A 22,047-nucleotide genomic window follows, 5' to 3' on the forward strand; every position below is an offset into this window, starting at 1 on the left:
GCTTTTCTTTGTGGGGGGAGAAAAAAAACCTGCATTGTGTGTAAAATCAGCATAAGGAGACCACAATAAACTGCACGGCAATCTTCCTCTAATGCAGGCATACCTATTTGCTCACAAATTGTCTTTTATCTGTTATTGACTTATTTATTTCAGATTCCACTCAGCCCTGTCTTCTCTCCATATTGCCTTTGTACCCCTGGTGCCTTCATTAGGCATTTTCACTGGAGATGAAATAAGAACAAAGGAGCTGCGATAAAAGCCCAGAGCATGCACATGCAAAAAAAAAAAAAAAAAAGAAATGCATTCACAATATTACTATAATCTTAGATTTTTGTGTGGCAGAAAAGCAGTGGAATAGCAAAAGCTTGAGAGAGGGAGGGGAGTGATGGAGAGAGATGAGGGAGGGGGTGCAGGAATATGAGTGTGTATGCATTTTCAAGGCGGTCTTTCTGTTGCAAGAAAAAAAAACTAACAGGAATAGGTCGAGCTGCTGACATGCAAATGCAAATTACAGACGGAAACAGAGATCTTTATGTGCTAGAGGAGGCTTGTGAGGTGTTTAATTTTAGTTAGGTGGAATCACCTAAGCGGTGTGTGAAAGAGGGAGAGAGGGAGAGAGAGGGAGAGAGAGGCGAGGGAACAAGAGGGGAGGAGGGGGCGGGGGTGTATGGACCTCACTGGCTACGGGACCCACAGGCACCCCGATTGTGCTCTGCTCTCATCATTTTTGGAGGTGAGGACAAAAGAAAAAAGGGGAAATCGGAAGAAAGGCCCGGGATCTGAGTGTCGTGACGGGGCCCCCGACTCCGCCGCCGCTGGTCGGGGTTGTCTGGACTCAAAGAGGGTGAGGGGAAAGCGGCGGAGCTAGTCGACTCGAGACTGGGGTTTCCTGCCACAGCAGCGGGATTGTCACAAAACAGCCTTTCACTCTTCGAGGGGCCTTGTATTGCTACGTTTTCAGGTATGCATCCACAGTGTGTTAGCTAGCTCCACTGACTTGCCTCTCCCCCGGTTAGCTCTGTTTATTCAAAATGTCAGCCTGCGTGATGATAATTTTCTGATGCAGCACCCACAACCAGCCCAGATATTTATGCTAGCGTTTACTCACTGAATTTCACAGCGGGGGCAAACATCTGCACCTAATCACCTCTCTTTTTGTAGCTCCCCCCCTCCTCCTCCGTGCCTTTTAGCCTGCTATATGTGCTAATTCACAAATTAGCTAGCTTGCTAGGATGCTAACTCGTAGCTTAGCTAGCTCCCAACATATGCGGCTACATATTTAATTTGCGAGGTGGCTAACGCTAACCTTACACAGCTACAAGGCTAATTGTAATGCGTATACCTTGCTGTGGGCTAATGTGGCTGCTAAAGCTATGTTTTGACAACGTGAGACGACAAAACATCAGAGCTGGTGTGTGCAAAAAACATTGCGTATGCTCTTATCAATTAGGCAGCTGAATTGCAATTGATTGCTGACAGACTGCATTGAGGCAGTTTTTTATTAATGATGCACTGTGGTGTGTATTGTGAGTGTCTGCTCGTGCACAGTGAGCTACTGTGATTAATTACTGATCAAGGAAGGATGGAGATTAATAGTGTGCTACTAACTTTTGCAGCTTTGCATTGTATCAGCCATAGGGGTGGGAAACATCAAAAGCCCCATGATGCCATAAACTCAAGATATGATACCATAATATCACAATACTGAAGTCACCGTGCAGTATTATCACACTTTTACATGTGAGGTGCTCAAAATTAGGGGGATTTGCTGTGAATGAAGCTTTGAATTTCAGATTGCAACCATATAAAACTTAGTAATCAAGGTGAATGGAGATCAGTAGTGTGCTACTAACTTTTGCAGTTTTGCATTGTATCAGAAATAGGGGTGGAAAACATCAAAAGCCCCACGATGCCATAAATTCAAGATATGATACCATAATATCACAATACTTAAGTCACCGTGCAACATTATTGCACATTTAAATGTGAGGTGCTCAAAATTAGGTGGATTTGGTGGCATCAAACTATGAATTTCAGATTGCAACCATCTAAAACTTAGTAATCAAGGTGAATGGAGATCAATAGTGTGCCTCTGACTTTTCCAGTTTTGCACTGTATTACCCAAAAGCCTCACGATACAATATCATGATATTATGATACTTAAGTCACAATACAATATTATTACACTTTTAACATTATACTTAGTATTGCATTAACATATATTGGCATGTTGCGACTGAACACCTTTTTCAACTAAAAATGAAGGACAATTTTTTTGTCAACAACTGTTTTTTCAAACAATATGAAGTTTTCAGGCTTGTTTATTTCACTTCTGTTATTTTTATTGGAGCAAAATGCATCTAGTGGACTGTATTCTAGTCAGCTACCAAGAATTTGTTTTTGCAACATTATACATTTCTATAATAAAATATTGATACTTAGTGTTTGTGTAAGTGAGGTGGCAAATGCTAACATTACATAGCTACAAAACAAATTGTAATGCATATACCTTGCTGTGGGCTAATGTGGCAGCTAAAGCTATGTTTTGACAACATTAGACGACAAAACATCAGAGCTGGTGTGTGTAAAAAACATTGCGAATGCTCTTATCAATTAGGCAGCTGTGCAATTGATTGCTGACAGACTGCATTGAGGGAGTTTTTTATTAATGCTGCACTGTTGTGGGTATTGTGAATGCCTGGTTGTGCACAGTGAGCTGCTGTGATTAATTAGTAATCAAGGTAGGATGGAGATCAATAGTGTGCTTCTAACATACAGTTTTGCATTGCATCACCCATAGGGGTGGAAAACACCAAAAGCTCCATAATACAATTATATCATGATACTTTAGTCACAATACAATATTATTGCACTTTTGAGGGTAAAGTGTACCAAATTACGGTGAATTTGCTGGCGAATAGCAGTGAATTGTAGATTTGAACCAGCTAAAACTCAATAATCAAGTAATCAAGGTAGGATTGAGATCAATTGTTTGCATCTAACTTTTCTAATTTTTGTACTGCATCACCAAAAGCAGGATGCTTAAGTCATGATACAATACCATTGTGCTTTTACACAATATACTTAATATAGCATTAACATATACTGCGACATGTTGTGACTTACCTTTTTTCAACTAAAAATTCAAGGTTTTATCAAATAATATAAAGTTTTCAGTCTGTTCATCTCACTTCATTTTTATTGCAGCAAAATGTGGACCGAGAGATAGATTTGTTTTATTATTAAACAAAAAATTTAATTCGTCTTTGCAGCAGTATTAATTTGTCAAATCAAATATAAATACTCTATCAAGGTTTGTCAACCACTAGCTTTGGCCCTTAGGTGTGACACCTGAAAAATTGCAGTGTGTTTGACTCAAAAAGATTGAAAAGGTATGACCAGTTTGTGTTGCTACCCCTCTCATCAACTGCTCATCATTTTTCTGTTGTGAAAAACAAGTGAAGATACTTTCACTTAATTATGACATTGACAGACAAATAAGACCACATACCCAAAGACCAATAGTTGCAATCAAACACAGCGAGGGTTCGTTATTTCGTGTCTCAGTGTAATCAACCCCACCATAATAAAAGTCAGATAAGTTATATCCTGTTATCTTATTTAACTCATCCGCTGCTGTAAAGACCCGTTAACAAATCAAATATTTTGGCAGTGCCTTAGCAGCACAATTCCACTAATATTGTTTGAAGACAGAAGTCTGATACAGCTGCTGAGTCACAACATTTTGCAGTGTTCAATATCTGGAAATATGACCATAATAAGTATTCTTTTTTTTGTTCAGAGAACTGTATTTTTGTCAGTGAAAATCTTCTAAAGACCCCTTTTCACCGCACAAAAAACCTCCAGCGTTTTAGATGCAATGGGGAAAGGTTATAATCTGCATTCACCCCATGTCAATTTACTCTGCAGTAGTCACAGGAATTTATCTGCTCCAGCTCCAATTCTCAGTGATGGTGACGCAACACCCAGGTGAACGCACTCATTTTAGCCACTTTACCAGCAAGATATAGCAACGCATTGACACACAATACTGTCAGTCTCCGCCCTCGCAGCACTGAAACATCAATCAAAATGAATCTGCACTGATTTTAAAAGAGAGACTAAACATGTAAGAGATAGCACTGTAACATATTCACTGGCCTCCATGCTGCTTTCCACTGTTTACTAACCTGTTACCGGCCTCTCCGTTATGTTGAATGTGACACACCAGAAATCAGAAACAGAAAGGCATACTTGTCTGCTGCAGAGCTGTGTACACAGGTCTGGTCTACTGGCAATGGGAAATGAGTCTATGGCCTTTTTTAGCGGATTTTCCAGTGTTTAAATATCAAGTGTGCACACTTGCACATTTTAGAGGGTAAGAGGTATAAAGCTGCATTTTACATGAAGTAGGCTACTCACTGTTAAAGCCTTTAAATCCTGGATTAACATCATTTTCTTGTGCTACATCTAGATGCATTCTACGAGTATTTTAACCTTTGAACCCTTAGCTGATTTGATTTGATTTGTTTTGAAAACATGGGAAAAAGTAATGAGCAACTTGCCAAGACATTTCCTGCAAACTGAAATGAATACTTAGTGGATTTATAAAATTCTAAAACTTTTTTTTTTAAATGGGAAATATGTCCAGGAAACTATATTTATTATTATCATGATCATATATTCTTAATTATGCTACAGAGGTATTATTACTTTTAAAGCAGTTGTTTTTTTTCTTTTTTACTCAATTTTAGTTTTTTGTTGGGGTTTTTTTTTCAAATTTTGAGATAATTTTTTGTACTTTACTCATTTTTAAGTCAAGTCTTTTGAAGTTGCTCATTGTTTTCTTCCCTTTTCCTTTCCCAAAGAAAACAAGCCAATCTGCACAGGTTTCAAAGAGTCTTTGCCTTTACAAGCCCATCAATATTAAATGTGCGAAGTCATTTGGTGGGCCAGATTGGACACTCTGGGGGTCCAGTTCAGGCCCACAGGTCCTGTGTTTGATGCCCCTGCGGTATGCTGTAAGGATTTACAAGATTTAACTAGTTAAGTTTGGACCCCCTGGTCCTGTTTTCTCCCATTAACTGATCGTCACTTTCTCTTTAGCAAAACACAAGACATGCGTGAAGATAGTTTCACACTAATGATGAGATTGACAGACAAATAACACCTCTTACGCATAGACTAATAGTAGTAATCAAACACAGCGAGGGCTTGTTATTGCGTGTCTCAATGTAAGTCGACCCTGCTGCAACAAAAGTCGCCCCAAAGTTATGTTACGCCTATTAACCATTTTACAACGTATCACAGGGAGACAATAGAGGCTTGTGTCACACGTGGCAATTATGGGTACTGACCTCATAAAGATGGCGTCATGCCTTTTAATTATCACCTATAATCATTAAAGCCCATAAAAAGAAGTACTCTAACATTAGAGTCTTATTTTAAAGAGGTGGCAGATGGACTGCTTCTGTCTTGGCTGCGTGAGGTTGTTTGTTTACATGTGAGGTAGTGTTTGTGACCTTGTCTATGTTACTTTGTTGCTTTAATTGCATGCTGACACTAACCCAGTTTTCTCTCCACCAAACCAGTTTATCAGTCAGAGGAGACGGCTTTGGCATGTTTTGTTAACGCTACAACCACAGTGAAGCCAATGCATATTAAAATAAGAGTCGATCTGAGCCTTTTAAAGTTGAATAGACATGATGTGCAACAAAGAAGGAATGTTTTTTTGGCATATGCACAGTAAAAACACAGTGGTTTACCCCATACAATTCATTTTTAAACAAACAATAATAATAGAACAAAACAATAATAGAATCAAAATAAAAGTTAGATTAAAAAAATACATTAAAAATCTGAGTTTAAAAGTGAGGTACACTCATGCAAGTATACAAACAAATCGAATTTACCAATAAGCGCTATGCCTCATGCATATGTTGCATGTTGTTGTCCTGGATTTCACATTCCCGTGACGTCTGTCTGATGATGTTTTGTTAATATATTTGTGAAGAACCTGTGTGATTTTAGAGGTAAAGATAAGTCCACAAATGCCGATGTGATCCATAATATATGGTCTGAGATCAGGACTTCTTTATCAATAAACAGCCTAAAAACTTGTATCCTCTGATTTTATGATTACTACTTGTTTTGCTTGTTATGTTGTCATGTTTGGGAGAAAACTTCTGTCAGTATTTGAACAGATTGTAAATTCTATAGAGGAGGTTTTTACTATAAGCCCCTTTGGGTTTCTTAAACTTTCCTGCACAGTTTTTGCTATGTTTGTTATTATCTACTTGTTTTTATCACATCTCGCATTCCTAATGAATGAATTCAAATTTAAAAATTGGAAATAACATATGATAAACTTGATTGTCCATAATGAAATTTGTCTTGTGCAGAGAAGTCATCAGTCATCTTTTGTGTTTGCAGAGTTGTGAAGGCTGGCGGCTTCTGGAAAGTGAACTTATCTGCATGGAAGTACTGAAGAGAAAACAGAGGCTTGAATTGACTGAACTTGAAGTGGAATAAATGGATTACCCTCCTTTTGGAAAATTGTTGCCATGGAACTAGGTAGGATTAAATGATGGTTGGCAGAAAGAAACAAAGGTAAGACAGCTACATGCTGAAGATACAGGAGAGCACCAGGAAGAATCTGAACACAGAATCAAAGAAGGACAGTTTCTAAATAGGGACCAAAGACTTTTTACAGTCCAACTGAATGCACGCCGTAGCAGGAAACAAAAAAAACAACAGTATTTGAAAGGGAATGACCAAGAAAAAGAACATCTCAAAAAGTATTACACTCCAAGAGCTGATGAGAATATCAATGGAGTGTTTGCCTCTGGGAGTGTTTAGTGCGGGTCTGTTTTCAGACCTCTTGATCCGAATTCCTGCAGTTTTGGTCTCACACAGGTGTGAGTCAGGTCCTGGCAAACATATCGACAAACTGAAGGATTGTTTTGACAGAACACACTCTCAATGGTTTTATTGAGATTTTTGTATTTTGTTTTTTTTTTTGTTTTGCACAAGATGGACCACAACTCAGTTTAAGCCGAACATAGCTCCGTCTGCTTGAGCTGTGATTCTAGCGGAGCGTGTACACGTAAAGACATTTAAAGGTTCTCACATGCTGGTGTGTCAGACGTCCGTGATATCATCGCCTGCTCGGTGCCAAACTGCTTCAGCTTCATGGGAATGACTGCACAGTTTTAGTCTTGTATTTTTCTGCAGTCAAAACCTGCCTCTTGTTTTTTTTTCTTTTTTAAATTACATTTTTGAAGCTGTAAAGTGGACTTTTTTCCATTTAAAAAAAAGTGAAAACAACCATACCATCATCAAATTGAAGACTTTTACCATTTGGCCTTTTCATATATTGATAAAATCATCGCCTGTTCAAGCTCCCTCCACACTTTCTGCTACAAAAAAAAGTGATTATAACATCTGCAATATATATATTCCTCAGCTTGGTTTCTCAAAGCATTTCCTTGTTTTGCTGCCAGGCCATAGACTCTATCTTTGTCATTTATGGTTACTGCCGTAAGCCTTCCAGTTTCTGATCAGAAGCATTCCCCGCTATAGACACTGACAGATATTTCCGTTTTCAATCCAAACTTGGACAAACAATGCAGAATTTTTCAAATAGCCCAGCTCCCCCTTCTCTCCCCCCGGGGTTCAGTGGAAGGGGCGGAGGGGGAACTCCGTATCCCCCTCAGCCAGCAGACCCCCAGATCTCCCCAAGGATGACGGATGATTACACAGGGATGCAACAGCAGAGCCTGCACCGAGGCCACCATCACCCCAGTCAAGCCAGCCACATGCTTGCATACAGCGCGAGGAGCAGAGGTGCTGTGGAGGCGGCGCCGACACAGGGTAACATTCACAGCGGCAATGCCAACAACCCATACAGGAAGGATGCCATGGATTATTATTTTTCTATGGGTGGAAAGGACAGGCACAGAAGAGGGGGAATGGCTTACGGGCCAGGATTTGGGTACCCAAATATTGATGGACATATACCTCACCAGTACCGACATGCTGGATCCGGCTCTGCACCATCATCTGGCCTGATGTCACCATATCCAGTAGACTATGGCTCCAGCGCCGGTTCAGGTGGAGGTGCTGGTGCTGGAGCGTTCTCTCCGTCTCATCAGTACAATATGAGTCAGAGCGCTGCAATGCAGTCAGTGCCCGGATCTCAGATGCAGCACCGCCAGCTTGGACAAACTTTCCCGGCCGTCCACCACGGACAGCAGCACAGGAGCTACCCGCACTCTGGGCACAGATTGACCCCTCAGTACCCGCACTACTCCCCGCAGGGTGGTGCATCCACAGGGTCATCAGGAATGTACAGCCCCCCTCCGCAGAGATATCTCGACTCAGCTGCTAGCGCGGGCTTCGATCCCAAAGTCAACAGCTCTCCCAGCGTCAACTCCAGTTCAAATTCAGTCTCCAGTTCAGTTGCTGCTAACAATGTGGGGCCGATGGAGAATGTTCAACAGAGTTACCACGCTTCGAATTATCCCGGATTCTCCCCACAGACACTCGCACTCCACAAGCAGGCCACACTACAGCACCGCAACTCACAGCACAATCTAGGGGTAGGTTATGACAACTCTCTCAAGATGCAGCACCAGGGCCCGTCTCCAGGCCCTGGATATGCTAAACATCTTCAGGCAGCCAATCCCAGTATACCTCAAGCAGCATCTCAAGAAATAGCCAAATCCCCGATGCACCCCAATGCTCAACAGACCCAAATCAACCAAAATTTTAGCCCGATTTCCAACCCTTCACCAGCTGCGTCTGCAGTGCATTCCCCTAGTTGTAGCTCCTCTCCCTCCCCTTTGATGGGCGTCTCAGAGGTACACGGAAATCCCTCAAGTCACGGCCCTGCACACCCTCCTACAAACCCGCGTAGCAGCCATGGTCAAGGTAGATTACTGCAGACCATGCCACAGTTAAGTCCCACTCCAAACTCAAACAGCAGCATTAGTAGTTGTGGTAGCAGTGGCAGTCATAAAGCTCACAGCATGAGTGCAGTCGGAGGGAGCAGCCTTCCTCCGACAGGCCGCAACAAAGTAGGCCTCAGCGCAGGATCTCGAGAGGAAGGCGCCTCTATTTATTCAGCCTCTGCGCTTGACAAAATGCAGGATGCCGGCATGAATAGTCTTAACGCCTTGAGTTCACAAGTAGCCAATTTACCAAACACGGTTCAGCACATGCTCCTCACCGACTCAGTGCTCTCGCAGAAGAAGGGGAAAGATGCGGGGCAGGTGCAACAGGCGACGCACGGCGTGCCCCCATCGCAGCCGAGGAGTCGAAATGCAAGTGCAGCCTCAAGCACGAGCACGGTTAAAGATGGAAGTGCACTTGGGATCGGTGATGGAGCCAACTTAGACGCCGGCGCCGATGAAGAGTCCTCGTTGATGTCAGTAGGAGGCTCATCCGGGACGAAGATGGAGCGCGAGGAGCCGTATTCTGAGAGTGAACACGGGAGAGTGAGGCAGATGAGTGGCGCGAGCAGCGGATCTGAACCAACTGGCTATCACCCTCCCTCTCAGAGTCAGACACAGACGGGGCAAGCTGTTAAAACAGTCATCTCTGATTCACAGTCAAAAGAACCAATTGTTTCCGAAACTAAAGCAAACGAAGCTCACGTTCCCTCTTCATCATCATCTCCATCGTTTGGATGTCAATCATCAGAGGTTGGCCCAACTTCACATTCGACACCTCCTGTTTCCTCGTCCCCCTCATCCACCTCCTCCAGTGTTCCCCCTCCACAGCCAAACTGCGTCTCAGAGCCGGGTCCAACATACAATGACCACAGAGGCAGCCAGAGGACGAGGACGGCTGAAATAAAAAATGAAGTCATCAAAAATGAAAGTGAAGGCACGGTTGAGAAAACGGAGAAAAGCAGTAGCCAGCGAGATGGAGAAGCCAATTCACAAAATTGTCAGGACAAAGAAAACAGGCTGCAGTCCGCATCCAGATTACACAATAATGAGAGGGAAGAAAAGCACACATCTGAGGAGCAGCAGAGTGCCAGCAGTGTCGGCGTGATTGTTTCAGCTCGGTCTGAGGGAAGTCACAGTGAAAAGAGCAAGCATCCCCAAGACAACTGTATAGAAGACAAACACGCTTTCTTAAGAGAGTCAAGCAGCCATAATGGAGACGAAGGTGTAGATTTGAGCATGTATTCCTCCCTTCACCAGAAATCAAATTTCGGCAGGCCTCAAAATCCTCCCCAGTCTGGACCGCATAAATACGGCTACCCTGAATCAACATATGGCTCAGATTTGTCAATGAAAAACAGAGGGAGGGCTGGCCCAGCGGGTGCAATGGAATCAAATTCCAGATATTTAGGGTACCAGCAGTCCCAAACTGGTTATGGCGCCGTGCATCCAAAGGATGCTGGTTCTGTAGCAGAGGTGTTGGTGAAAAGAGGTCAAGGAGCAGGGGCTAAAAGTCTCGAGGAGAGCTCACAAATGCAGCAATTTCCGAGCCTCTTACAAGAGGTTCTTCAAGGTTACAATTTAGATAGACGTTACGGCAGACCGGAGCAGGCGTTTCCTGCACATCTCCAAGTGCAACAGCAGTTTCAAAGCAGACACCCGTATGGTGTGAGTGAAAGTATGAGGATGCAAAGTGGAGTGACGGAGGCCTCAGCGCTTTTTGGACAAATGGGAAGCTCTGGAAAGCCCCCACATCCAAACCAGAGGCCTGGAAATGAGCCTGATTTTACCACAGAAGCTCAATCCTCAGTGAAATCAGAAGCATCCAGTACTAAGATAACGCAAAATGCTGAAAAAACTGAAGCGGGTGTGTCTCAGAGCCATTTACAGCAGGCTGCAGAGTCACCGCTTCCCCCAACAAAACACATAAACTTAGCTGACTATTCTCTGCCACAGAGAAAAGTGTTATCTAATGCGCCTGCTCCATCCTCTGCTGTGCAGGAGCTCCTTTTGCAAGAGCCAGAGCCGCTAACAGGCAGCATTGGTCAAGCTGAGTCTCAAAAATCATCAGGCTCCATATTAGCCCCATCAGAGCGGCGCTCCGTCATCTGTGATGTGTCTCCAAACCGACGCAGCACACCAGAGAGGGACAGGGAAAGTGACAGAGAGAGGGAGCGGGAGAAAAGTCAGAGTGGAGCCTCTGTGATTCAACAGCCATTTTCCTCTCTGGCAGCAGCCAGTGATCTGAGTAAAAAGGATATTGCAGAGAAACAAGTGGTGAAAATGGAAACGGCTTCAAAAGAGGCCGGCACAGACACAGCAAATGTACAAACTGATCATCATGGCAGCGGTGGAGCTAATGATGATGTGGAGTTTCACTCTAAATCAGTTCATTCGTCTGTTGTATTGAACCCTGACACCTATAGGAGAGGTAATGTTGATATTACACCCCTGCCCTCGCACCCTTTGAGCTCTAACCCTTTATCTTCACCTTCGAGGCATCAGTCCTACCTCCATGGTGTTGATTTGTCAACCGGCAGTTTCCCTGGATATCGATTCGGAGACGCAAGAGAAGGGAATATGATGCCACGCAGTAACCCTCATTTCCCCCCCCACCATCCGTACCACAATCTCTCCCCCCAGACTCAAACCACAAATAAGCTCCAAATGTATCCTCACCCCCGTGCTGCCCCTCATCACCCCCATGACATGACCGACTGGGTAAAAGCGATGAACAGGCCGCCAAAGGAGATGATGATGCAGCCCGGTGCTTCTCCGGGACGCCACAAGGTCGGCCAATCAGAGCAGAGACAGAGGATGATCTCACAAACCGACATGGCCGGCGATCAGCACGCAATCAAAAGCTCACTCCACCATCAAAGCGCTTTCTTTGATTTAAAAATGTGGGGGGAGTCGCACTCTGGAAGAGAAGGCGGCAGAATGATGGAGGGAGACCCCTTCTACAGAACACAGCCGCCTCCTCCTCTCCCTCCTCCTGCTCCCGTAGCTTCACACGTCCCTCCGCAAATCACTCACGGCCAAAATGCCGCTGAACTTGAGGTCTCCAGAGGAGCCACCGAGGAAGCCAAACAACCCTGTCCACTTCCCCCACCCAGCGCCGCTAAGCCCGCCGCTGACATGAACTCCACTCCGCCACAGGTGCAGCGTCAGACTAAAGCCGGGGGTTCAGGAGACACAAATCCGCTAATATTGCGGAGGAGAGTTCGTTCTTTTATCTCTCCCATTCCCGCCAAAAGGCAACTCCAGGATGCGTCTCAGCAGAGGGCTGCCACAAATTCACATCACTCCCCCGGGGCTCAGTCTGAGTCGAGCCATCACAATGAAGATGACTCATCCAGCTCTGATATCCCGTGTCCCAGGCTCTCCTCCCCTCTGCCCGGCGAGAACACCTATTTGCAACCTCTTTCTCCATCAAGCGGAAACACCAAGACTCTGACGCCCAGGAAAGGACGAGGTCTGAAACTGGAGGCAATAGTGCAGAAAATCACACCAAATATTAAAAAGCCGGCAGGCCATGTTGATGATGAGTCAAATCATTACCCGGGCTTCTCTCACTCAGAAATACCACCGTTTAATGACTCACAGGACCAAGACTTGGCACATTTCCCAAGGGTTGCAGGAGGGGATGATAGTTACATGGATGAAAGTCACTCATTAAACGACATGATTCCCTTCAGAGGAGTTGACGAGACGGGGCCTTTACCTCCCACTGCCTACCCATGTGATCCTCATCAGACGTCCCAAACCATAAAACAAGACTTTGACTTTGGATTAGGAGCCGCTGTGGCGGCAGCAACTGGGGACAAGGAGGATTTCGCTTTGCTCGGACCTTTACCCCCTCCTCCGCCTCTCCCTCGCCCCGTCCAGGGCTCCCCACCTCCATCCTCATCTGCTCTCTCCGACATCCAGCATTTCACCAACACTTACCAGCAGCTTGAGACAAGACGAGGGGAGCAGTCTGCTGCTAACCTTCTCCGACAGAAACTTCAAGAATCTGGCATGGGATTTGATGATTATCCAGGCAGCGACTACTACGGAGCCACCCCGCCCCACCACAGTCAGGCTCAAGGACACATGCTGAACCGGCAACATCAGATGTCCTCCGGTCGGTCCAGTCTGTCGCCGCAAGATTCAAAGCCACCGGAGAGTCTGGTGCCTAAAGGTTATTTCCCATCAGGCAAGAAAAAGGGCAGGCCCGTGGGGAGTGTGAATAAACAAAAGCGGGCCCAGAACCAAGCCCAAACACAAGGGCAGGGCCAGCCTCAAGCCCAGGCTGCGAGCACAGCTCCGAGTGCTCCTCCAGCCCCACCCGCTCCAACTATAGCTGCTGCCACAACTCCTCCGTTGGTGCAGGCTACCAGCAGCACGCCACCGCCTGTTGCACCCCCGCTGACAGACAATAAAAGCACTCCCCCGCTGACCCCACCTATTTTAACCCAGGTAGTAAAAGTGGATGTTGAGAGCGAGGACACGCAGCCAGAGATCGAGGTCAAACCGGTGCGAAGGAGACGCAGAGGTGTGAAAGATGAAAATGAGCCGCTTGAAGCAAGAGGACGACAGAGGAGGAGAAGGAGGGGAGCGGCGCCAACGGCGCCACCGGTCGCAAAGGACGACCCAGATACACCTTTAGGGGCAGGTGGGAGCCCCGGCGCAAATAGAGTATTCTTGGATCCAAATAGAAAGGGCCTGTTTGTCCCGCACATACATGTGGAGAACAAAATACCAGAGATTGGGGCTGTGTGCACCATTGTAAACGCTGAGGAGGAGAAGATGAAAGGAGAGCGGAGTGCAGTCGGAGGGAAAGCAGGCGGGAGTGGAATTGATTCTCTCCTGACCTCAGCGCTTTCCTCCCAGTTATCTAGGAGAGACAGAGAATCAGAGAAAAGGGAGACAGACGAGGTGGAAACTACACTTCAGTCAGGAAAAGCGCTCCCTTCATCTGGCTATGTTGTTTCAGGCCCCGTGATTACGGAGACCAATCACTCCGGCCGCCTGCTCTGCTGCCTCTGTCAGAAATGGGCCAATTACAAACACCTCGGAGATCTCTACGGACCTTTCTATCCAGCTGAGTATGCTGCAAAGCTCCCGAAAAACCAGCCTCAGGTCCGACAATGCCAAGCCACCACAGGCACAAACAAAACAGGACCAAATGCAGACATAAGCTCGAATGCTTTGAGCGCCGTCCAAGATACACAAACACAAGATGCTCAGTTTACAAAGCCCCCAACTGAGAGCGACTTCGCCATCAGCCTGGACTCAAACCCAATATCTCTCACTACTAAAGACAGAACAGCCCCCACGGCTGGCAGAGAGGAAATGATGATGCACATGACTGGCCAGTTCAGCAACACCGCCTCCTCCTCGTCCTCCTCCTCCACCTCCTCTTCCTCCTCATACACCAGTAAAACAAAATCTCTAACCTGGGACATGAATCTAGACATCCGGCCCATCCCGGAGCTTAAAAGAGAGCCAGACATCGAGAGCGACCAGCAACAGCCGCAAATCCAGCAACAGCTGCAGCAGCAGCCGCTGCCGCCGCCGCCGCCGACAGATGAAGCTCAACAACGACCTCAACACAGAAAGCTGACCTCACACCCCCGCTTTAAAAGGAGGCACAAATCCAGCGAGGAGTCCCCCAGGATGGTGCCATCTAACAGTAAGGCGTCGCTGCCCTTCCAGCCCCCTCCACCCGCCTTGGACTCCCTGGGACCCTTGGCACAACTCGCCCAGCTGCCTCAGATGCCCATGGACCCCGAGGAGCTGTGGGTCCACGAAGGGTGCATAGTGTGGACCAGTGGAGTGTATCTTGTCAATGGGAGGCTGTACGGCCTGCAGGAGGCACTAGATGGCACCAGAGAAACAGTGAGTCTCTTGCATCTATTTGTTTTTGTTTTTTAAGTTTTATTTGCAATAACAAAGACACAAAGATGAAATACAGACACGGGGGTGAGCATGGGAACAGTTTAGTCACATATAGAAAATCATAGTAGGAAGGTTAACTGTACTTGTGCATGGTCAATATTTGAATTATTATTGTAGCGAAACTGAAAATTTAATTGTCATTTTGGTCCGTATCTGTGAGAAAAACATGCAGTGGAGCAAAATAAAGTATCTCTGGACCAGTGTGCAAAATAAAACATTTAATAAAACAGAGACTGTTAAAAGACTCTGAGTAGCAGTTAAAAAAGAGACAAGTGCAACAGATAATCGAGTGCAATGAAGTGGCTGATTTAAAAAGGTAAAATGCTTGATAAATGCTATTAAAAAATGGTAAAATATTGTGAAGGTTACAGAACGTTTAGATGTCGTATGACCTGCGGGAAGAAGCTGCCGCACATTCTGGCAGATTTTGTGGAGATAATTTGGGCCAAAAAGGATCAAATTAACATTTGTGGTAGAAGTAATAATGTAGATTAACTAAAGGGCAGTCAGCAATACCTGCATGTATACACACATACGTATGTACACATACATGCATGGATACATACACACACACATATAAATTACAAAAAGTTTTTTTGAGAGAAAAAAAGAAAAGTAAATAAAAATAATACCAAAAACAATATTTTTTAATATTTTCAGTGTTGTTTGCAACTGTTGAAAAGACATAAGAAAATGCTGTAGAGTATATTATTAATAATGTTCTGTGTGTATTGGTTTTTGTCACTCTGTCTGTCTCTGCTCAGTGCTGCTCGTACTGTGAGATGGTGGGCTCAACCCTGGGCTGCTACAGTAAAGGCTGTACACTCCGCTACCACTACCTGTGTGCTATTGAAGCAGGTGAGTGGACGCATTTAAGATCTACTATGCAGGATTTGGCGAATTTGCAAATTAAAATGTTTCACATGTAGAGATTAAAGCTATTGCTAGTTTCCAGCTCGTGTCCTTAGTTAGGCTTTTAGTAAAGACAAAGTGGAAAAAAGGAGAAGATATCAAGGTTGCGTACAATAGCGTGCATACAGTTACAGTTATAGTAAAAAGAAGACAGAGGTTAATATTTACATCAAGATGACATAGAATTGCCATTAACATGCAGTTACAGTACAAAAATTAATGACATAAAAGTAAAAAATAGTTAAAAATACTCACATCTTCGATCATGCTTCAGCCAGCCTTTAACATGCATTAAAGGTCTACTATGCAGGATTTTTCCTTTTTAAAAAGTTGTTCATAAACTCATAAAGAAGTAATCCCTCTCAGTTATTACTTATGATCCTGTAGAAGTGTTTGGCTGTGTATTTTCCTGCAGAGACTCTGCACTCTACCTGCATTTTCTTATGTTATTCCCAGGCTTTGATAATCAAAATAATAATAATAGTATTTTGAAAATGATTATTTTTTGTGTTTTTTTTTAATCTAAAAACATAGTGGCATCATGTCAAAAACCTGCCATTTAAAAAATGTAAAATTTAAAATTCTGAAAATTAATGAATATTTGATATTTATGATTATGACGGTTGTTGATTCAAAAAACTGCCTCAATGAAAGTGGAAAATAATATCGATGTATAATATTTTTTAAAGATTGATTTTGAACGCAGAGAGATTCGAGTGTGTGTAATATTAAAGGGTTAAACCACGATATTGTTTCCCAAAAATGGATGTTTGTGCGGGTTTAAAACACATAATTTTTCTGCTGCGTGCGGAAATATCTGTACTGTGTATTCTGTGTCCCTCCTCCAGATTGCTCTCTGAATGAAGATAATTTCTCACTGCGGTGTCCGAAGCACAAGGTAAAGAAGGAGAGGTTGGTCTTTGTTTTGTGTAATTTAGTGAAAATTCTTTCTTTTTTTCCATTTGCCACTTTAGTTTCTCACCACACAATCACTGTTCTTTTATAGTTTCCTTCAATCTTTGTCTCTAATCTCGGCAATTTTCTTGCTCTCTTTTTCTCCTCCTCCTCCTCACGCAGTTTACCCAGAGCATCCGGCCAGCCAAGTCAGTGTACCTGGAGCAGTCAGAGAGAGGCTGAGAGAAACGCAGAAGAAGAAGAGACACAGGAGTCTGGGAGCTGTAAGTTCAGACTCAGCTGTTTTTTGTTTGTGTGCCTGTATTTGTATGCAAGTTAGAATATTCAAGGTGTTCTCATAAACACATCATTTGTTCATAAAGCTGATCCAAAATTATGTTAATTATTATTATTATTATAATTTTTCCCTTTCACAAAAAGGAATTTAAGAAAATTTCATAATATGAACTGGTGTGCTAGAATGGTGCATCTATATAAAATCATAATGATTGAAAAACAACTTCCATAATACTAATAAAAAAGAACAAAATAATAAAAAAAAAATTAAAAAAAAAAAAAAAAAAAGAAATAACAAAAAAACAAGATTTTAAAAAAGTGGAAAAAAAAGAATACATAGCTAAAAAAAACAAACTGAAGCTAGCACCCTCAGTCACCCTCCGAGGTACAGCGGGGGCACTAGAGCTCAGGCAGAGGTCAGTTGGGTCTTCTGGAGTTTTAAATTCCCTGCTTTGCCTCCCAACATGATGAAGCTTCAAAATCACTATGCTTATTAGAAATATCCCAGTATAAATGCTGTTTGTAATTGTATTTTGTAAATAACATCGTCTAGTTTTTCCCGCGTGTCTAAACAGAGAGCGAGAAAGACAAGCAGACACACACAAACAGACAGATGAGATGAGCTTTTTTTTTTATAAGAAAAGAGCATAATAATGTAATACATATAAAACCACTACAAATATTCAATAAATTGAATTACATTTTCCCCCCCAGACCTTTTGAGATGTGTAGGAAACACTGCTGGTGTTCTGTTCTGCAGTGTGAACTCCTCCTCACCACACAGCGGGCTCAATCACCACAAATACATTTTCATCTGGTGAACATTGTTTGGTGGCAGACCGGTTTCTCATTAATGGGCCGTCAGTGAATGGGCGCTAATTTGTTGCCTCAGGGCTGTTTACACCTTTTCTATTCAGACAGTTTATTTCACACAGCAATATAATAGCTGCCATACTCTTTGTTGGCCGGTTCTTGGGAGAAAAAGAAATCTTCCTGCTCTCGCACTCCTCCTCGCCTCACCTCAGTGGCTGAACTGCTGCCTGTCACTCCCTCTCACTGCCTCCCCCTCACTCTCACTCCAGCCTGTCCTCATGGAAACTAAAGACTCACCGTGTCTCCACCGTTGTTTTTCTTTCAGTAAGATTACAGCAGAGCGCTCACAGTATGTTGCCGTGTATCACAATGAATTGTCAACCCATTAAAACTCTGTTTCCTCCTTCAGTCGGACATCGCGTCTCTTAACTGATTTTCGTCACAAACTAATCACTAAAAGCCACCGTCCTCATTTATTTAGGGTTATTTGAAGTCCACACTGTTGCGTAGCCGTGCCAACACACCAGCAAAGCAAAGTACAAACAAACTACAACGTTTTGCGATATTACAAAGACATGCCGCTTTATTACAGCTTAAGAAACACCATGCATCTTGTCTATAGCACTCGTCATTGTTTTTTTTGAACAGCTAAAACAGTTTTTTAAAAAAACAGCAGCTTGCATATGAAACATTACAAACCAGAAACATATAAACATAAACATATATATCTCCAGTCTAATGTAAGGAAATACCTACAAAGAAAAAGTTTTGATAATTATATTGACTCTATACCACCTTTTATTACAGTTTCACTGTCTTTATCTGTCAACCTTTCCTGTTTGTGTTTCAAAATAATAATAATAAACTTTATTTGTATAGCACCTTTCATACAAGAAATGCAGCCCAACGTGCTTCACAAGAAAGATTCAATGATGCTTCACATCAAAACATATAAAAGACCAAAACACATAATAAAACATGCATGTAGAAATCAAATAAAATCAGACTAGAATACATAGAATGCATCTTCAAATGGATAAAATCCAATCGCTAATACGAGTAAAAATAAGAAAAGAAATGTGGTGCACAGAATGCATAACATAAAAATGGAAAATGAAATAAATACAATCTAACCTACTGACATTATAAAAACAGAGTATAAAAATGCATTAAATCAAACAAAATACATCTTGCAGATGTGCAGCAGAACGCAGGTGCAAAGCACAACGCAAAGCAGCTGAATCAGAGCCAGTTAAAGGCTAAAGTGAAGAGATACGTTTTTAGTTTTCTTTTAAAAATAAAAGCCTGCTGACAACATTTCCGCCAACAGATTCCCATCAGTTGTTGACACGGGGCATTTTATTGTGAAAAATTACACAGGACAGCGTTGTTGACGATGCAGGAGCTTGCACAGCTTTTAAAATAAGTGGAATTTGTGCTTATAATGGTGGAAATACAGTACTCATAGCAGCAGGCAGCTCTGCAGCAGCAGTGCAGCAACAACGCAACCGGTGTGAACACCACAAGCGTGCAAGACGCTGCAGTTCGGCGAGGTTCCCTTCATGCACCGCTCACACATGCATTGTGTTCCCAGTCTAACGTGGTTGCCACGGCGAGCTGAGCTTTTCCAGCCATTGCCGTCACGTCTTAAAGAGTACACTGATGCTATGAAATGGAGCGGACCCAGATGCGTTGTCATGCCAACACACCTGTTTTGCTGGGGTTTAAAGTAAAACAAAGTCGGGCGATATTGAGACGGCAGAACAGCCTCAAAAGCAGCATCTTATCCTGCTCACTGTTGTTGTTCTTACTCCTTATTGGTTGCGGCGCGTCACTTGACGACAGCATTACAATGGCGTTAATCTCATCCATGGCACTGATTGGTTAATTGTGGCGCTCAGTGGTTGTATATTTTAACTGAGAAACAGCTGTTTTGTGTCAAAATGCTGCGAACGTCTCCCATCAGTCCAGTTAAAAAGACTTCTCACTGAAGTTTTCTCTGTTAAAGAAATTGTTTTACGTATGAAAGCCGCTGATTCTTTGTATCGTATCTGCTTACTGACGCTGCCAACCTCAATTTTGTGTGTTTCCCCTTTCCAGGTCAGTTTGGACAGTAGAAGACTGAGACATGACGCTTGTGAAACAGCCCCCAAATGTGAAAGGACAAGGACTGGCATCTGTGACTGAGAACAACAAAAGGGAATGTACAATTTCTCAACAGGAATCAGCATTATTCACATTTAAGACAATGGAGAAAAAAAAGAAACTTTTTTTTTTCTAAGAGAGTTGTTGCTCTTTACTTAAAAGCAGAAAAAAAACAAGGACATGCAACACAGAGGAACGGAGCTACGAGTAAAACAAAAACAAAAAAAAGATCGAAGCGGAATAAAATGAGATGTCAAGACTGACGGAGGAACTAAAGGAACTTTTCTGTCGAGAACAAAAAGAACAAACTTCCTCTCTAGGCTTTCTTTGATTTTCCTCAGACACCCTCACAGTGTTGTTTATCATCATCTGTATTATCATTTACCTGTTTTGTTTTTTTTAGGTGTTTTTGGTTGCTTTGAAGAGACGTATCGGGAGCAAGTCGGGTGTTAAACCCAAAGAAGAAACGGGAGAGAATTCTGTATCCTCTCACAAGTAGTATTTTATTCTTATATTAGGATGACCACAATTATTATTTTAGTCCTCATTATTATTTTGTATCCTCATCAGTATTTACTCATGAAAATGAAATGGATGTATCTCACTTTATATTCAGTCAGAATTGGATTTTTTTTTAATGATTATTTTTTTTTGATTTCATTCCTGGAGAGGGAGGAGCCAGAGTGATGCTGTCTGGATTGTCAGGGTCGAGTTTTGCCACAAAGACATTATTGCCTTGGAGAACGGACATCTGTTGCCTTTCAAAAGTCACGTGTATGAGCGAGGAGTGTGTGTGCGGGTGTGTGTGTGTGCGCGTGTGTGTGCGTGCGAGTGAGGGGGGAAAAAAATGCCGATATCTGGGTCTTTGATTCCATTTTTTGGTCCTTTTGAAAAGTGTTCTTATTTTTCATCACTGGGGTTTTTACGGTACAGATAGTATTCATGAAAAAAAAATCCGATGGACACAATCTTATTTTTCAAGTACAAATGTTCATAATGTGCAGAGAGAAGGACAGAGCCTTGTTAGGAGGAGGTAACACTATGGACTAATGCGTGTCCGCCATCTTTAACTGACAGGAAAAAGGGTGAAAAGGACACTGAGGAGTTTTCGGTGTGAAACTGTGTACTGGGTGCACAAGTTCCGTTTGACTGACAGGTGTCAGTGCCTCGAACAGTGACGAAAACTTTTTTTTTTTTTTTTGGGAACTGGAAACTTTGGAGAGGGTGTCATATGAGCGGCTGTGTTGGCCGACCGTACTGGTCGATGCGGAGTAAGCCTTACCAAGTACTTCTGAATGGTTTCGTTCTTTAGCGACGCAGCAGATCGGGAGATGCAAAATACATTCAAAAGAAGCATTGCCATAAAATTTAAAAGTGAGTCGTACATGGTGTTGTCTTTATCATTTTTTATTGTTATTCTTGTAAAAAAAAAAAAAAAAAGTCGAGCTGAGAAGAAGACAGTTACACTATCAAAACCATGCTGTATTAGAAACCTGTCAATATGTATATGAATTATGAATACACTTAAAAATGCTTCAAGTACGCTCCTCTTCTTATTTCTCACACTTATTTTTGTTGCACTGGTAAAAAAAAAAAAAACACCTGTTTTCAGTTTCTTCTGATTCCCCAATTTATTTTCCGCTTTTCCCAAACTCTCTTTCTCCCACTGTTATTTTTATTTATTTATTTTTTTTTGCACAGTATATTCTCAATCATCTTTCTATTGCACATGTGCACACAAGCTATCTCCGTCTCTATTTCCATCGCTCTCACTTGTTTCTTCTTCACCGCCTTTTTCAGTTTGAGCGAAGTGCACGACCTCATTCTGAGTCTTTCTGACTGCCTTCAGAGGACGGGATGTGTGAGCAGTCTCAGGAGTCTAGAAACTATCATACAAGGTCAAATCTGTGTCAGTCTGGCAAAAAATATTACACTAAAGAATTTGACTCAAGAAATTAGAGCAGCTTTCATGCAAAAATGGGAAAAAAAGCCTTTTGATTTTGGTAAAAGTTCAAAAATGCATTAATGTTAAAAAAAAGAAAGCAGGCTTTAAACATTTTAAAAATCAAAGTGGCATAATATTAATTTGTAT

The 22,047-nt window shown here is 42.9% G+C and overlaps 1 protein-coding gene across 2 annotated transcripts; it reads left to right on the forward strand.

Annotated features, from left to right (window-relative positions):
- Positions 1–426: 426 nt before the first annotated feature.
- tcf20 (transcription factor 20) lies at positions 427–21,494 on the forward strand. Of its 2 annotated transcripts, none has more exons than XM_042504160.2 (6): positions 427–961; positions 6,433–14,834; positions 15,659–15,752; positions 16,655–16,718; positions 16,884–16,984; positions 19,911–21,494. In XM_042504160.2, exons 2-6 carry the CDS (start codon positions 7,626–7,628, stop codon positions 19,925–19,927), a joined length of 7,485 nt encoding a protein of 2,494 aa, XP_042360094.2. In that variant the 5' UTR covers positions 427–961; positions 6,433–7,625; the 3' UTR covers positions 19,928–21,494. The 2 variants fall into 2 exon arrangements, with proteins under 2 accessions (XP_042360094.2, XP_042360095.2); XM_042504161.2 differs by having other exon boundaries at positions 16,655–16,704.
- The last annotated feature ends 553 nt before the right edge of the window (positions 21,495–22,047 follow it).

Source organism: Plectropomus leopardus, chromosome 18 (genome assembly GCF_026936395.1).
Source record: "Plectropomus leopardus strain MGB_pleo_1.0 chromosome 18, ASM2693639v1, whole genome shotgun sequence".
Classification (NCBI taxonomy): domain Eukaryota; kingdom Metazoa; phylum Chordata; class Actinopteri; order Perciformes; family Serranidae; genus Plectropomus; species Plectropomus leopardus.

Excerpts from the sequence above, each read along its gene's own strand:
- tcf20 (XM_042504160.2), top strand. The coding sequence starts at position 7,626 with ATGCAGAATTTTTCAAATAGCCCAGCTCCCCCTTCTCTCCCCCCGGGG. Across the intron at positions 14,835-15,658 it reads TAGATGGCACCAGAGAAACA|TGCTGCTCGTACTGTGAGAT; the intron begins GTGAGTCTCTTG and ends GTCTCTGCTCAG. Across the intron at positions 16,719-16,883 it reads CACAAGGTAAAGAAGGAGAG|TTTACCCAGAGCATCCGGCC; the intron begins GTTGGTCTTTGT and ends CTCCTCACGCAG.